Here is an 18,282-nt window from a genome sequence, read left to right on the forward strand (position 1 = left end):
CTTTCCATTTCTCTGCAGTTTAAAGATACCATCTGTTATTTTAGTTTTACACCAATGTATCTGGCAACATAAATGTTTATCAGGTCACTACTTGGGTGTGTTACATTGCTCACACTTGTGTGAATTGGATTTTTGTTCTAGGTTTTTTGTGTTTGTTTTTGCTTATGTTTTTTGTTTTCTTATTTGGGCTTCATTATTAGGGATATAGATCCTCAGTTGTGGAGAGGCACAGACAAAAGTCTGTAGAATGTCACTCCCTGAATTAAAGGTGTTGGTTATTCAAGTACTTTTTTCATATTAGACTGTATTAGTGAACATTTCAAAATAAAATCGAGTAAAACTACTTTACACAATAACATAGACTTCAGCACTTTTCTTAGAACCTATATGACATGTTGATAAAATGAGTTGAGTAATGAAAGTATATATTTAATATAAGATATAGATATATATTTAAATTAGGGGCAGGTGGGCAAACCCAGCAGTGGTTGGGTGCTATTCCCAGCTCCATGTTTAGGGATCAATTCTGGTGCTGCTCAGGGGAATACATCTTGCTGGGAATTTCTCCCAAGGGTCATTGGCTACAAAGCAAGCAGATACCTTAAACATTGTTCTCTCCCTCTGGCCACTCTCTTTAAGAGGGTCTCAAGAGAAACTAGTAGTATATAGAATGGGTCCCAAACACATGTTATGAGCATGATTTGTCTCTTTTTCATGTCAAATTTTTTAATTCAAGTAGAACTGGAATCCTCATTTTATGGAAAAATGAATTTTTGAGGATGGTTATCAAAGTGGATAGGGAATACCAGTAATTTCACTAATGTTTCTCTAACTAAAAGCTCTCACTAAAATTGATACTAACTTTAATCTCAGAAGTCTAAAATATTCTGTTACCTAAAACTTACATTAAAAATCACTTATGAACTGGGAAGATAACTCAAAGGGCTGGAGCATATTCTTTGCATATAAGAGCCCCAAGTTTATATCTGGCACTTCCTATCTCCCCCCCCCACACACACACCACTGAAAATGACTCTTCAACATCAAGATGCAAGTATCTTTGAGTATCATTGTTTGTAGCTCAAAAAACAAAATCTTATTGTTTTTAACAAATATATTAAAAATGAATATTGGACCTGAGTAACATCTTTTAAGATGGAACCTACTAATATAAAATATAACTCTACTACTTCTAGTTTGTTAACCAAAACTGGAGTGATATAGAAAAGATTAGCCTCTGCACAAGTCAGACAGACTAACTCAAGAAGCATATCATATAAAATATTTAACTTGAAATGCATTTCTTTGTATTTACAGAAAATGGATACATTGAAGCTCAAATTATTGCTTCATAATGGGCACATCGACTACCCTTGGTGTCATGAGAGATACTCCAAAATCAACACATAAACTTTAAAAAATAAGAAACATTGCAATATGGCTTACATGAGGCACATGCAATCATTATTTAAAATTTAATACATTTGACCTTACCAGATTGAGCCATGTTTTCTCAGTTAGGTATTTTCCTAATTAAGATATGCATGTTTAATGCACAAGATATGGGCTAATATCTATGTTAGGCTCTTAGAGTCAGTTTCAGTAATACATTTTTAAGCTATATTAAGAATGTCCTCACACGTTGTAAACAAGTAAAATATCATATTTAAAGTACTTTTTTAGATTGTAAAAGGTTCTTAAAAATAATCATGCTGTTTCCATGAACAGTTTGATTATATGTATCATAAGAATGAATTCATTACTTCTGTCCAAATCTGAGAAGTTCCCTCGCTCTGCATGTACAAGGAAAGGAAGTCTGCCCCTAGGCATTTTGTAATTTAAGATAGAAAGTAGGAGTGACAATTGGTTAAGTATATAAAAGGCATAATGTCTGTGAATAAATGGTGACTAAATTTACAAGACTAGAACATAGTTAAATTCAAAGAAAATTGTTTCATGAGACAGTGTCATAGGAGGCTTATATATTACATATGCCATGTGTATATGTATATGTAATATAAAATATTATATATTATATAATATATAATATACACAATATACATAGAATATATACATAGAAGTATGTAAAGACTTCTTTGTCTTTTTTTTGGTTAATTGATTACTTGAAGAATTAAGACATTATCTGAAGGAAGAAAATTCATGAGATGATTGATGTTTGAGGAATAATTTATGTAGTTAAAGCTAATGGTATATGGAGCTATGGCCCTCTGATGATATGTGCTTTCTCCACAAGATGTAGATAATCTTGTAGAGTAAGTAATTCATCATTTTGAGCTTGGAATGTAAAAAGTCAGGAATAATTGGAAGTTTTCTCATCTGTGGTTTGAAACTTCACCTGTTTCTTCGTTTGTTACAATTGTGACCTGCCAAAATGGCTGGATAAATGAAGGTTCAAATAACCAATAAACAGTGAATTTAACAAAGGGAGCAGTTTCAAGGGATAACGTGTGTGCATCTCTGACAATATGTGTCCTTGAGCATTACCAAGTGTGTTAACTCAAGAATGACAACCACAATAGTGAATATTCTGTGAATTTTAGATGATAGTGTAAAGAAAGAAGTAATAGACAAAAATGATAAGATAGTTTACTTAACTTGGAGACCACCAAATGCAAATTGTCTTTTGTTCTACACTTTTCTATATCCTGTAATTTGGACCTTTTAGTATCTGCCAAAAGTTAAGAATACCCCATTACTAGTCAACATTCTTAAAACCACTTATTTAGTCACAAGTAAAACTGATCTGCTTTTGGAGGTTGTGAAAAGGGAAAAGAAGTTTCACATAGAGTTTAATAGTTTAGTTGCTTGCAAAAATTCAGATTTTCCTTTAAGTTTGTATATAAAAGTTTATTTACATTTTCTTATTTTATTAAGAATTTTTTATGTGCTAAAAGGAGAACTCAACAGATTAAGCAAATGCACTGCATGTAGGAGATCCTGAGTTGTGTTTCCAAAACGACATCGTCCCCAGAGTCCAGCTAGATATGATCCCCAAAGCATCACCAGATGCGACTCAAAACCCCATAAAATTACATACATATATATGCTGTATATATACAAGTAATATGTGTGGCATTTCAAAATCACAACAAAGTTGGGAAGGCATAGAGAGAAAGCCCTACTTCCTGTACTTGCTTGTCCTGCCCCATTATCATTATAAATTCCCATAGTGGTAAATTTGTTAAATCTGATGAACCTACATAGATTTATAATTACCGAAAATCTGTAATTTATATATATATTTTTTGATGAAACGTCATTTTACTTTTTCTCTTCAAAAATGCAAAAGATTGCCAGAGAGATAGTACGTGTACAAGGTCATTGCTTTGCGTATATGCCTACCCCAGTTCAGTTCTCCCAAACAAGCCAACAGTGACCCCTGAACCAGTCAGCCCTGAGTACCAGTGGGTGTACATAATTTTGAAATAAATAAACTGAAATATTTTGTAATTTACTTATTTTTAATGTAAGGTGAAAATTGCAGTTATAAAATATCCACATTAAATTATAAAAAGAAAAATAACCCAATGCTTTTTTAAAGTAACAGATTTTTCAGATTTATATACAAATACCACTTGAAGAATTTTTCACTTCTAGTTTAATTCAGTAGAATCCATTTAAGCTAACAATCTATGATTACTAAGTTTTATCAGTGAGCCCTTTTCATTTCATAAAATAATAGATAATTTTAATCTTTCATTTTCTTCATAAATCGTCCTCTATCTCTAGTAAAGCACAGAAGTATAGGGGAGGGGAATTACCCGAGTTAAATTCATTATCATTGAGAAGAAAATACATAGTAAGTCACAAAATAGATGTGATTTGAAAGGTCATCCACTCTTGATTCATAATGCAGTGTTTTCTTTTCAAGTAACCCACACCATACATATATTAATTAAATCACTCTTGCTATTGGTGTGATTGTTGAATATTTGATTACAGCATTTATTTTCTTTTTCTATTATACAGCATATATTTGAATTTCATGAAAGATTCATTGAGTTACATAAAAGAGTAATGTTGATTCAAAGTTGTTTATTCTTATTGCATATGCTAATAGAACTCATTTGGGCGTATGTAATTAAGTTGATGTCCATATTTGTAAGAATTTGTTGGAGGGTAATGTTGGTTCTTATGCCCATATCAAGTTTTCTGTCTATGTACTTACCTTCATTTGGACTATACATCTTCCAGTTGAAATCCTATGGGTAAAAACCCTTACATATAACCATATTATTTATAAGTTTATTGCCGGTACTTTGAGCAGTGATAGTGTATTTTATCACATCACTAACCTTTTATCTCAGAATTATAATTTGAATTCCTGTATTACTCAGAATAAGAATTCAAAAGTTGCTACTGAAAAAAATTTTAAGGATATATAAAAAACACAAAAAATCTCAGCAAAAATTTTCTTTCATATCTGAGCTTCCTAGAAACACATATATAGTTGAAATTTGTAAATACTTATTTTTCAGATTGTCTTCTTGTAATGGGGACAAAGAAAGCCATGATTATTATAATTACTCCCCCCATATCCCAATGCATGAGAAGACAGCTACTTCAGGCTTCATGGCTCATATACCAAAGATCTCTTGCTCCCTCTACAGAAGGTGCTTCAAAATTGCAGTCACTATGATTTTTATTTTTCAAATGAAATATCGTAAGGGATTCAGGATGATTAACAACAAGTTTTATGTTCATATAAATCTCGTGTGTCTTAGCTTATGGTTGATTGTCCTAAATTTGATAGTGTGGGTTTGTATGTTTCTGCTTTGGCGTTTCTCACCGATAACGGTAAGAAATTACATTAGACTCTAGTAACATCTGTGAAATACAGTAGGGTTTTGTGTGTATTGTTTGGCTTTATTTTCTTACTCTTGTTTATAAGTATAATGTTTGAAATGTTTGTTTAATATTGGATTTTTTTGTTCTATTTTTATTTAGCCAGGAAATTTAAGTCATAAAAATAATCCATAAAATATTTCAAAAATTTAATACTCTTTTATTATAGCTTCCAATTGCATCAGTCATTTTTAGTTCTTGGTTTTTTGAAATTCAAAAAACTGAATTGTTTCCTTAAACTAGATTTTTTTAACTCTTAATATTCCCAGGAGACAAAATCTGACCTTTGTATCATCTTCATTAGTGTATAAAATTAACACATATGCACCTATCATCTTAGTTTACCCATTTAGTTAAATTGAACAGAGTGCTAATATTTTCTTAGCTTTTGTATAGTTACATGCATTTTCTCTAAGACATTTTATTTGATACATCATTGGGTTTATTTATGCTATTTGTTTAATTCACATTAGGCATATTAAAATTAAAAGTATGAATAATCTTTTATTCCATCAAGAATTTTAACAAAAATTGAGCATTTCTTTGACTTATACTTTGTGTAAGAACAGCTTTTCTGAAATTAGTTTCTCTCTAATTGAAAAACGTAACTGATTTGAGTGTGTCACATCAGACTTGCCTGTTGTGAGTTATTATTCTATAACAGATCTGAACTTTTTATCCCCTCGGATAGGTGTTCTGGCCCATTAGCAAATCCCCTTTCTGAGAAAACAAGAGACACAGTAGAGGAAGATGACGATGAATACAAGATTCCTTCATCCCATCCAGTTTCAGTGAATTCACAACCATCTCATTGTCATAATGTTAAACCTCTTAGGTAAGAATATGGCATCTCGTTACCACATCATACCTACATAAGCATGGTAATCATTTGCAGTATTTGTTTTTAAGCTCTCGAGTCACAATCTATATCATTTAAAAGTTCTTTCATGTTCAAAGTCTCTTCTTCCTTTATATGGTTCTGCATTGCTTTCAGAAAGACTGAAGATACAGATTTTTGATTAGTCAAGAAAATCATTTCACTTAGTTAAGAATTAAGTCTAATGGGGCATTTTGTTGCCCCTTCTGTCCACAAAAAACAAATCATACTCTAATGAAGCTTTGTTACACACAACAGTGTGGTGATTAATTTATGTATTTTCAGTTACCAATTTTGAGTGCTTGTTATCAGTTCTAAGCAGATATACCTCATGAAAACCTAGCACTTAGAAATTATATTATGCCAACTTAATCTAATCGTGATTTAAGAATAGTAGAGCTAATACTTATTACCAGTATTTTTGTGTATTTTCCATTTTATTTTGTTGATTATAAAACATTTTATAAATAACATTAGTTTGCATTGTACAAATGTTTTTTTGTATTTTAAGAGGAAATGTTGATATCATTGCTCTTCCTTACTTATAGATTACCTACAACACATCTTATAGATTTAAACAAAAAATCCGTAAAAATCTAAAGGTGTTTCCCTTAGTTTTTGTTTCCTTACCCACATTATATTACTTTTCCTAGGATCCAATTAGAACATGAGGACATGTTTCTTCTTTATAGTTGTTTATCCTCTCTATAGTGGAGACATCCTTGATCTTTTTTAGTGACAGCAAAGGTAAAAGTGCCTGCCTTAGAGACAGGCTGGGGGAGGGTAACCGGAGGGAAACTGGGGACATTGATGGTAGAAAATGTGCACTGGTGCAGGGATGGCTATTGGAACTTTGTATGACAGAAACCCGACCATGAACAGATTTGTAACTCTGTATCTCACTGTTTCAATGAAAAAAAATATTTTTTTAAAAAATAAACTTAGTTGGCTGATGCTTAGTATGTCTTAGGAAGCTCTTGATTTAATTGGTCAGTTATAATCTCATTTTTTTTTAAATTCTGATTGCTAGGAGTTACTTAGCAAAACAAATCTCCACTTTGGATCTTACTTTCTTTGTCCTTTGTGTTCTGTTTCTCAGGTATGCGTGGCCCTGTAAAATAGCTCTTATATGTCTCGCAGTAGCCCAGCCTCCAGTTAGCTCTTGAATTCACTGTCTGAGAAGCCTTGAACACATTACTCTCTGTGTCATCTTTATTGACTGTGCCATTCCATTTTAAGATGAGTCCACACATGGGAAAATAGGTTATAAATAATATTTCTCCTTTTTCAATGAAAGCTCTCTAAACAAAAATGTTGAACATTGTTTTTCCTTTTGAGTACTGCCCCAATAGAGATGTATTTCTTCGGACTAAAGTGAAGTACAACACATGAGGCATTTGCCTTGCATGCAGCTGACCAGAGTTCAGTCCTGGCAATGGTCTCCTAGGCATCTTCCGGAGTTTGTCTTAAACAGTGAGCCAGGAATAAGCCCTTAGCACTACTAGGTGTGACTCAAAACCAGTAACACAAAAACTATAAACCTTTGAAAAGAGAAGACGATACTAATGTTAACCACACATCTGCCTTAATGAGTGTTTCAGGTTAGAAATGTGAACTTTCTACAGTGTTGTTGCTATTACTGTTGTTATTATTACTATTATTACCCTGATTATTGATACTCTGGTCTTAAATTTTATATTTCCAAAATAAGAACCAGGATATTTATTTCTAATAGCTGATATTTAAGTCATTTGTTAATGTGTTAGTGTCATTGACAAGTGAAAGAAATAACCAAAAGGCAGGTTTTTTGCTGTAGGATTACCAAGTATCTAATACTCTTAGAGAGAAAAAAAAAAGTTACTTCTTTACAAGTAAAATTCTTGCAATTTTCAGTTTCCTTAACTCTTACAAATGTTTATGAATTTAAAAAACTGAAATAATGAAATAATGTGAGTTATTTTAGTTCTCCTAGACTTTTTTTTTCCATTACTGAGAAGAGAAGGGTCTTGTTATAATATCAGGTGACATTTCTGTGGCAGGCCTCCCGAATTCTGAAAATAAATTTGAATTATAGCTACCATTAACATGTTTCTACTGTGATAAATGTTAATAATCCCTAAACTTAATTGAGGTGCTTTTTCCTTATCTAATTTTCTCGCAAGAACTGATAGATAAAGTGTCTTCTCATGGCCTCTGCAAAGCACACTTTAAGCTTAAACATCTCCTTCTCTTCTGTCCTCTCTCCTCATTTGGGACATCAGAAGCAACTTGTCAGTATGTAGGAAGAGCTTAGCAGTAGATGAATAATTCAATTCTGTTTCAGTCAAAAAATCCATCATTATTATGAAAATTCAATACATTATAACTATTTTTAAATGAACCATCTTTGGGTCCTTAAGAGAAGTGGCCACCAGAGAGAGCAGAAATGAGTTTCAGATGAAGCACTCTTGAAAAGACATTCAGATTTCCACTGTCTTCTTCATTATGTATGTACTTCTACTCTGCCCCAAGAATTCAAAGCAAATAGAGAAAAAGTACAATATAAAATCTGCTTTTGTAACTATTTATAAGCTGAATAACTTGGTGAGCATAGTTCATTGTTACACGGCTATATGCTGAAGACAAAAATATGCTCTGTCTCTCACTGCTGCTCTTTCCATGCCCTAGTTTTATACAAAGTGTTCATAGAATGATTCCATAGTATTATTACTAACAAAAGTACTTAGTGTTATTCTTTTCAGACACCAGATTTAAATGTGTTATGTGTCAAACCTTTGCTAAAGTCATTTTTTTTTAATTGTCAATGATGCCTGAGTTTTATTCATAGCATGGATAGAATTACATCACAAACACTGAATCTTTGATACAGTAGTCAGAATGTTAATGGTATTACTAGCCAATTAATATACAATAACGTTTCTGCCTCTAAACATTTTTGTTTATTGTAAGGAAAACTAAAGTTTCAGAGAAATGTCAAACTCAAATAACTATTAGTCATTGAATTACTCGGGGTTTTTTTTTCCTTTGTGTACTTTTTGTTCTCCAAGATTTAAATGAGGAATTTTTTAAGGTGCTTCACAAGTATTCAGGAATCTTGGGACCATTCCTGACAATACTCCACCAGGGTGTTGGTGGTTTAGTAGTCAGACTAGTAATGCAGTGATATGTGGGCCCAGTAGAGCAAGGGGACACCGGAGAAGTGCTGTAGGCAGGAAATGAAGGTATATACAGCAGGGGTCAAGCTCAGATTCAGAACCTCAAGCTTGTCAGTCATGGACTCCAGCCCTCTAAGCTCTCCCCCGGGTCCTGATGTGTTAATACCGACATCTTCTAAAATGATATTAGCTGGCCAGATTTGTTTGAGATATAAACAGTTCTTGTGATTCATGTATCTTGACTTCGCTGGAAGAAAGAGGACCTTATTTTCTTTCATGACATTCTGTTTGGGGATTTTTTTTTTTAAGAATATCTTTAAAAATTATGGTGGTTAATAGAGATGGAGGAACAAGTTGGTGGTACACACAGAAAAGAATGAGGCTGCATTCCCAAATGTATAGAATATCATTGTAAAGGAATGCAAATCATTAAAGTAAAGCATATTACAGTAATGATAAATAACAGCTTCTGAATTATTATTATTATTATTATTATTATTACTATTACTTTTTGGGTCACACCCGGCAATGCACAGAGGTTACTCCTGGCTCTGCACTCAGGAATTACCCCTGGCAGTGCTCAACAGACCATACGGGATGCTGGGAATTGAACCCAGGTCGGCCGCATGCAAGGCGAATGCTCTACCTGCTGTGCCATCATTCCAGCCTCCCGAATTACTTTAGTAAGTCTAGGGATATCTAAGTAAGAGTAGCACTGTCGCACTGTCATCCCATTGTGCATCGATTTGCTCGAGCAGGCACCAGTAACGTCTCCATTGTGAGACTTGTTGTTACTGTTTTTGGCATATCTAATACGCCACAGGGAGCTTTCCAGGGTAGGATATTTTCAGTGGCTTGCTGGGCTCTGGGAGAGGGATGGAGGAATCGAACCCAGGTCATCCACGTGCAAGACAAACATGAGTATTTTACTTACCTTTAAAAAGGAAATGAAATGTTTATTTTTCAGATGATATTAGGTGAAACGCATTGGTATATCCCATCATCCCTCTGCATCCCCTCCTCCCCCAATACCATAATTTTCCTTATGGCTTTTGTCCTTTGATCTCTACTTTTAGGTCTTGTGATAATGGTCATTGTATATTGAATGGAACACATGGTCCATCCTCAGAGATGAAGAAATCAAATATCCCTGAGTTGGGCATGTATTTAAAGGGTATGTATAACTCATTCTCTTTGTGTTCTTCATCTTAATGGTCAGATTTTAGAGGGATAATTCCATATCATTGTTGCACAGAAAATACATTAAGATTTTGTGTTATCCTCTAGGAGATGTTTTTGAGTCAGCCTCTGATCCAGTGCCATTACCACCTGCCAGGCCTCCAACTCGGGACAATCCAAAGCATGGTTCTTCACTCAACAGGACGCCCTCTGATTATGATCTTCTCATCCCTCCATTAGGTTAAAATCTTTAAAAAAAAAAAAAAAGCACAGACCCCCCTGACTTAATATACAGATTATGAGGATTCAGAGTTCAATGTAACACAGACTTCCTGGGTTATGAACTTGTTTCACATAAAATGACTAATTAAGGTGCTGTTGGCTCTCATTAGCACATTTAGATTGCTACAGCCATCATATGAATAGCTGGCCTTTCTTTGGGGTTTTGTCAATTAGCTCTTAATTTACTAATGCGCTTGAGAATATGTGAGAGCATAGTCCGTTCCCCCGGGCACTTAGGTTCTAGTAGATTTGAAGAGCAGACCTGAGATTTTCTTTTAAGTACAATTATTAATGAATATGTACTTTTTCACTCAATATAAAGATATTGTATCTTTATATTGTATCAAAATAAGTAGACCCAGTTCTACTTAATTATTAAAAATTACCTATTCTACTCTAGAAGTTGAGCATAAATTGTCTTTATTACATCTTACAAAGTATTTCAGTTTGTTTGTTTGAGATTAAGTTCCTAAATGAGTTTTATATAGGCACATTTGGAGTACACACAAATGATTCTGTTTAAGTTGGATAGTGCTGTTCTTAGAGGACTTAAGTAATCCCAGGCAGAAAATTTCTGACCCTGATTTTGAGGACAAACCATTAGAATATCTACACAACATTAGGCTTTGCAGTAACAAATCATCGTAACATAACATAATGTTGTGATGGTCTTTTATAAGGTTAGGCTGCCAGAAAAATGAACTAAACCTTTCTCTTTTTTCCACGAATACCATTGAGAGTTGTTGAAAAGCTACACAATTACAATCCTTTGCTCCTATTCTCTCTGGAGCTCCGAGATTTATTCTTAGGTACATGAGTTCAAGGAACCTCTTAACTTCCTCCATCACCTATGGTCTTTATCTCTCTTTAGCCTGCATGGGTTTTTAGACTGATTACCCAAATCTTTATGACCTGGGTTGGCATTGTCCAATAGAATTTCCCGTGGTGAGGTAAAGGAGCTCTATATTCACATATGGTCATATATAACTCTTGATACTGAATTTAAGTTTCATAGACCTGGTGAAGGTTGATTACATTATTGGACAATGAATAAATGTTCCAATTTATCTTTTTAAATCAACCTTCTTTGAGCTTTTCTGTACATCTCATTATTTATAATATTGACTATGCCTGGAAAACTCCATCTTTCTACTTGATGAATGTGTTTGATTGCGCTTAATTCCCTTACCTTTCAGTTTTTGGAAACACTACTAAATGCAGCTTTCTTATTTTTCTCGCAGAGCATGTCTCTCTGCTTGAGACCTTTCAGAGTTAGACCTGTGAATCATACTTATTTGTATACTCTCTCTAGATCTCCTTGTGGAACCTAGGTTCCTTGGGTCAGAGCTTCTAATTTTGAAATTCATATCCCCAAGTGCCTCAAGTGATGCCTGACATTTAGGGACTGAAAAAAGTATTTGATTGGTAATATAATATAGCAGAAAGCTTAAAGTTGGAATAATAGCAAAACGCTCTCCCATGGTTTCAGATAGTTTAAGCTGGAAAGGTTATTTATGACCATTTGAGAAAATAGTTTTGCGAGGCAATCTGGATGAATAGTAAAATTATTTTTTATGTTTAAGTCAATACTTTTAAATACTTGTGAGGTTTGATGACTGAAATATGTAGGCATCTGTTTTACACTTTTATTTACAGTATTTGAGGTAGATTCCAAAAATGCATATATTTAGATTTTTTTGAGAAGTCAAGGTAAGAAAAAAATAGGAATAGAGGAGTAAAATAGTCAAATGAGGATAAGAGGATACCCAGAAGCATGCTACAGTGTAGTATAGTTAGAAAAGCTGGGAAATACACAAGTGTTAGTACCTAGATTACTCTTTAGAGATATTCCTACATTATAGGAATACTGTCTGTGTTGTTTGACAAATCATTAAATTAAAAGCCAGTAGAATAAATTTTGGAAGATAATCTAAACTATTTTGTGATACTAATTTTTGGTTCATAGTGATATTTTCTAGTTAGAGGCCCCAAACAATGTTACATTCAAAAATCTATTTTGATATTGTGATCAATCAATTTTAGCATAAACTTCTTGTGTCTTGGTAGCATAAAAATTATGAGTAAATAATAAGCTGACTCATAACCATCAATACTGCTTTTCATGGAAAGGCCTGGATGATAGAAAAAGTTTCCACATACAAATGTGTACTTGTGTTTCTCCCAAAACACTCCCATAAAATAATTAACTACCATTATCAAACTCAGTGAACTGCCCGATAAACCCTACAGGCAAAGTTCTTTATGAGCAGCAAGAGAAAAATCAATTGTTACTCTGGGCTGATATTGTGTTTTGATTAATGAAGTTCTGTTGTTGAGATTGACCTTCTTTTAAACGCAGGTGAAGAGGCTTTTGTTGCCCTCCCCCCATCCCTGCCACCTCCCCCACCCCCTGCAAGGCACAGTCTCATCGAACATTCAAAACCTCCTGGCTCCAGTAGCCGACCATCCTCAGGACAGGACCTTTTCCTTCTTCCTTCAGGTAGGATGGAAAAGCCAAGGGAAATTTTTCACTTAAGGCAAAAATACTTCTGAGATCATACTGTCAACTCAGCATTAGTAATTCATTGTTTTCTAGGAAAAATAAAATGTATCTCCTGGGTAGGAAAAATAGCATGTTAGCTAAGCTTCTGTTGAGTTTGTTTCCTAGTTCCCTTACATACAAAAGGTGCTTCTGAAAATCACCGGAGCTCAGTGATTGGGCTAGTACAGATCAGGACAAACAAACCAAGAACTCTTGTCTCTTGATGTTTGAGTACATTATGTTTAATAAGATTTTAAGTTTTTAATAGCTGTGCCTTAGAATCTTTTTGTGTAACTTTGATAGTTAATTTTTTATAAAGATTTCTATTTTATTATTTTGGTTCTATTTTAAATCTTCAGTGTGTCTACTAAATTGATATTAAAGGAACAAAAGGAAAATATTCAGTTTATTCAGTGCCCCCTAGGGAAATCTATCTTCTTTAAGCAAGCAGGGGGAAAGAGCCCTTCAGTTACACGCCAACCTACCACCATGCACTGAATCATTCCGTGCCCCCTCCAGGGATGATAGCATCTGCTTTACTTTGGGAAACCCTGGTTCAGTGCCTTCTTTTCAAACAAAGTCAAGCTCCTCATGAGGTGGAAGAACATTTTACACAAATATACCTTTTTACCTGTTTATCTCAAAAAAAATTTGCTGAAAAATTTGTTTCATTTCCGGGGCCGGAGTGATAGCACAGCGGGTAGGGCGTTTGCCTTGCACACGGCCGACCCGGGTTCGATCCCCGGCATCCCATATGGTCCCCCAAGCACCGCCAGGAGTAATTCCTGAGTGCAAAGCCAGGAGTAACCCCTGAGCATCGCTGGGTGTGACCCAAAAAGCAAAAAAAAAAAAAAAAAAAAATTTGTTTCATTTCCTTGTATTAATTGAGTGTTCATCGTGCTGTGTAAAAGTCTGCATAGTAATTATTTTATTTATTTTTAGGTTTTCATTGAGATATCACAGTTTACAATATTAATGAAGTTGTTGCTTTTTGTGGGTTTTTTGAGGGAGCTGGGGAGGACACATTGGGGACCATCTACAGTGCAGTGGGTCAAACTGGGATTGGCCACCTGCGAGGCAAGTGCCTTCCGCCCAGTACTTCTGCAATCCTTGAAGTCCTTGATATATAGTGCAGAACTCTTACACTGATTCTTTAGAAATTCCTTTTCATATCAAATTTTTTAATTGCAAAATGAAAATTGCCTCCTATCATTAGATGAGGGTGAAAATTATATAGGCCTTTATTTCATTGACAGTATTGCATTTTTTAAATTTTGCTCAGCTGCCAGGGATCTCAGTTGCACTATCCAAAGCCTGCTGAGTTTGTCTGCCATGGGGTCACAGTAAAGTCACTTAAGCCTGTTGACTCTTTTTCACCTCATTTTATACATGGAAGTAGTTTAATAACATTCCCAGTAATGTTGGTATCCCTTGATAATTCTTTCAAGAAAATTTGGCAGCTTTTTTCCTTTTCCAGTCTTTTACATCATTGACATGACAAATACTTCATCTGCTGCCAATTCCTTTATGTGAGCCATTGAGACAATAATTTTATTCCATTTTAAACCACATTTATTAGCTTTCTTCCTTTTCAAAGAAATAGTTTAATTCTTATGGCATAGAACATGAAGGTTTCTTTTCAGTTTATACATAAGCAATTGAATATTATTTGGCAAAGTATTTCATATATTTTACTATGATAAGGAGTTAAATTTTCTTTACCCAAATTAAACTCCTTGAAAGAATATTCTGAAAAATGCTAAATAAAAGTTGGACTCAATCTTTTTCACTCTGGAGAAGCCCATGTTCTCTCTTGAACATGTATTCCTCTTTTTCTCCTCTTACATTTCTCTAAGTAAATTTCTTTCAATAAAAATTATTTTACTTCACCTAGAAAAATTGAAGTCAATAGTTTTAGAACCATAAAAGTTAAGCAAAGGTGATTGCTAAACCCTAAAGAGGCTAGTAATAATTTTACTGCTATTTTCATTTTTGTTCTCAGTCTGTAAAATTAGAGCCTAGTATAATGTTGTTTTTTTTTCTTCTCACATTATTGAGATTGGTTTTCTTGAGGAAATAATAATACCCAAGAAAAAAAGATTGATGCTATGAAAAGGGTTGGATTTTCATGAAGGTTATATTAAATTCCTAGTAAAACCCACCTCTAGTAGTGGGTCTACTGTATCTTTCTCAACTTGACTACAATGACCTATGTATCAGCTGTTTTCAGATGATAGGGTCCTATGTTTCTCCAAAAGAGCCTTGGGATTTGTGAGGAATGAAGGAGGAGAAGAAACACATAGAAGGAGAGCTTTGATGCTATAGTCATTGTTTTCTATTTTAAGCCTTCATGTAAGATTTCTTTGGGCAAAATAGTGATAATCACTGCTATATAGGAGCCATCTATTCTGGAAAGGCACATATGTCTTAAATCCCAGAGTTCTCAAAAAGAAGATTTGATACATTTCCTGTCTCCAAACCTATGGCTAATTGTTTTAGCATATACATGCTTTTGTCTGAATTACAAAAAGGTATTTCTTTTGTGCTAGGCAGCCCTCCATCCATTTTGTGCCAGGGCCAGTGCTCAGGGAACCAAGCCAAGGTAGTATTTAAGTCTGCTCATTCCCATGAAAGCAGATCTTTGTGCAGTGCACAAAATACACAGCGTATTTGGCAGCCCTCGCTAAACCTTTCTTTCACTGTTTCTCTGACTTGGAATCTCTTTTGAAGTCCTCATCCAATTTTAAACTCACAATGAACTCCAAAATGGACTTTTTTAAATTACAGATAAATGAATTTTTCCATTTGGATCCAGAAGTATAGTTGCATAAATAAAATACAAAGAAAATCTGAATCATTAGCAATAGTTTATGAAAAGGCATTAGGAAGTTTGACTTCCTATAACCATTTCAAACCCAGGACTCATAATAGTAATCATGTACTTTATCAATGTCATATCTCGAGTCCTAGACTACAACCTATACAAAGGATAAGCCTGATTTGGCTATCAAGGAAAGGCATAACTCTTGGAGGTTATGCTTTTTTTTTTTTTTTCGGTGAGGGGCTTTTTGGGTCGTACCAACAGTTCTTAGGGGATACTTCTGGTTCTAGACTCAGGAATTACTCCTGGGAGTACCCTGGGGACCATATGGGATTCTGGGATCAAACCTGGGTCAGCCATGTGCAAAGCAAACACCCTGACTGTTGTACTATCACTTGTCCCTAAGGTTTACAGAGTGGTCCTCTGGCCAGCAGCGGCCCCAGGCATCTTGTTTAAAATGAAAATTCTTTGCACCTACTCAGCACCACAATCTGAAATCAGATTATCTGGGAGTACAACTCAGCAATTTATTTCCCTGTACATTGGTAGTCATTTCGTTCCTTTTCAATTTTGAAAAAGAGTAGGCTAAAATATTCCTAGAGGGTTGAAGCCAAAGTGATAAATGGAACTCAGTTAACACTATAAGTGTAAAGTAACTGAGGGTTTAACAGAAAGGCCATTTCTGAAGAATTTGTTTATTAAAATACTTTACTCAGGGCCGGAGTGTTAGTACAGTAGGTAGCGCATTTGCCTTGCACGCGGCTGACCCAGGTTCAGTCCCCATCATTCCATATGTTCCCGCAAGCACCAGCAGGAGTACCCCTGAGCATCGCTGGGTGTGACCCAAAAAGCAAAAAATAAAAGAAAAATTGCCATACTGCTATTTAAAGTAGCCTTTATGAAGAAAGTCATTGATCAGTATTGTATCCCTACTAATAGTGTTTTGTTGTTTGTTTCCCGTTGAAACATCAATGTTTCCAACTTTGCAGGTTGCTAGAAAAGCCCAGTTTATCCTGTACTTGATCTGTAGCAAACTAGCATAAAGCAAGACACAACATGTCAGACATTCATAAACTATAAATCAGCGTTTTTGCAAGAAGTATGATAATATTTGCAGACATTTTTAGTGAACTTCAGTGGAGGAAAAACATATAAATGTCTATTTTGTATTCTGCTTATGACTTTGCTGTGTATTCAGAATATAATGTTTTTCCTTTAGAATATGATTTCTCAGAAATAGCCTTACCTAATTAGAAATAACAAGGATTTCTGATAAATCACATATTCCTAAGGAAATAGAGAATGTATTGTATTCTTTTTTCTGACATCTGAGTGATGCTTGAGAATGTATAAAATTAAATGCAATTTTATTTTACATTTTGTAAAATTTCTAAATTTATGCAGAAATCACAGTATTCAATTTCTGAGGTTACTCTTTCAGATCAAAAGATTAATTTTTGTTGCATGGATTTTGCTCTATTCTCTTATTCTTCCTTAAAGGAAATGTTAAGATTTCAGCAGAATCTTAAAATTAAATGTGAGCACATTAAATACCTTGCTTAAGTTAAATGAAAATCTCCAACAAGATGAGGCTAATTAGTGTACTTAAAGAGGGAGGAAAATTACATATCTGTAACTACCTCTTGCGATTAATTTTCTCATAATTACTGTAAAGAAGCATATATTTCCTTCTTAAAAATCAGTTTTGCGGGGCTGGAGCAATAGCACAGCGAGTAGGGCATTCGCCTTGCACGAGGCCGACCCAGATTCAATTCCCAGCATCCCATATGGTTCCCCTGAGCACCGCCAGTGGTAATTCCTGAGTGCAGAGCCAGGTGTAACTCCTGTGCATTGCCAGGTGTGGCCCAAAAAGCAAAAAAAAAAAAAAATCAGTTTTGCTCAGGTGGGCGCCAGTATCACCTCCATTCATCCCAGCCCTGAGATTTTAGCAGCCTCTCCTTACTCATCCTTCCAAATGGTGCCATATTGGAGCAAATCGATGAACAACGAGATGACAGTGATGCAGTGAGACAGTGATTAAAAATCAAATTATATATTTGATTTTTTTTTAAAAAAAGTGTTTTTGGAAGGGATTATTGGAGGGGTCCTGGGAATATTGGTGCAGGGAAATCCGGTACTGGTGGCCATTTCCTGCCCTCTCATGGAAATTCTGTCACTGTCACTGTCATCCCGTTGCTCATTGATTTGTTCGAATGGGCACCAGTAATGTCTCTCATTGAGAGACTTATTGTTACTGTTTTTGGCATATCCAGTACGCATGGGTAGCTTGCCAGGCTCTGCCGTTCGGGCTCGATACTCCCAGTAGCTTGCTGGGCTCTCCGAGAGGGGCGGAGGAATCAAACACGGGTTTGCCTCATGAAAGGCGAATGCCCAACCGCTGTGCTATCGCTCCAGCCCTTCATGGAAATTAAAACAATAAAATATAACCAAGTTTTATTTAATATTTCCAGTTTGGAACTTTGGTTTTATAGATTTTTAATTTATGAAGTTTGAACCTATCTGGGTTTACTTTAAGTAAACACCAAGTGCAAAGTCAGCG

General features: G+C 34.7%; 1 protein-coding gene across 1 annotated transcript in view; it reads left to right on the plus strand.

Annotated features, from left to right (window-relative positions):
* Window positions 1–18,282, plus strand: part of CBLB (Cbl proto-oncogene B) — a 214,526-nt gene that overhangs the window by 181,808 nt on the left and 14,436 nt on the right. Inside the window, exons 14-17 of the mRNA XM_004606734.2 lie at window positions 5,558–5,701; window positions 9,975–10,072; window positions 10,186–10,317; window positions 12,719–12,859. Of these exons, the coding sequence (XP_004606791.1) occupies window positions 5,558–5,701; window positions 9,975–10,072; window positions 10,186–10,317; window positions 12,719–12,859 (515 nt within the window). The remainder of the gene's footprint in view (window positions 1–5,557; window positions 5,702–9,974; window positions 10,073–10,185; window positions 10,318–12,718; window positions 12,860–18,282) is intronic.

This window comes from Sorex araneus, chromosome 2 (assembly GCF_027595985.1).
Source record: "Sorex araneus isolate mSorAra2 chromosome 2, mSorAra2.pri, whole genome shotgun sequence".
Lineage (NCBI taxonomy): Eukaryota > Metazoa > Chordata > Mammalia > Eulipotyphla > Soricidae > Sorex > Sorex araneus.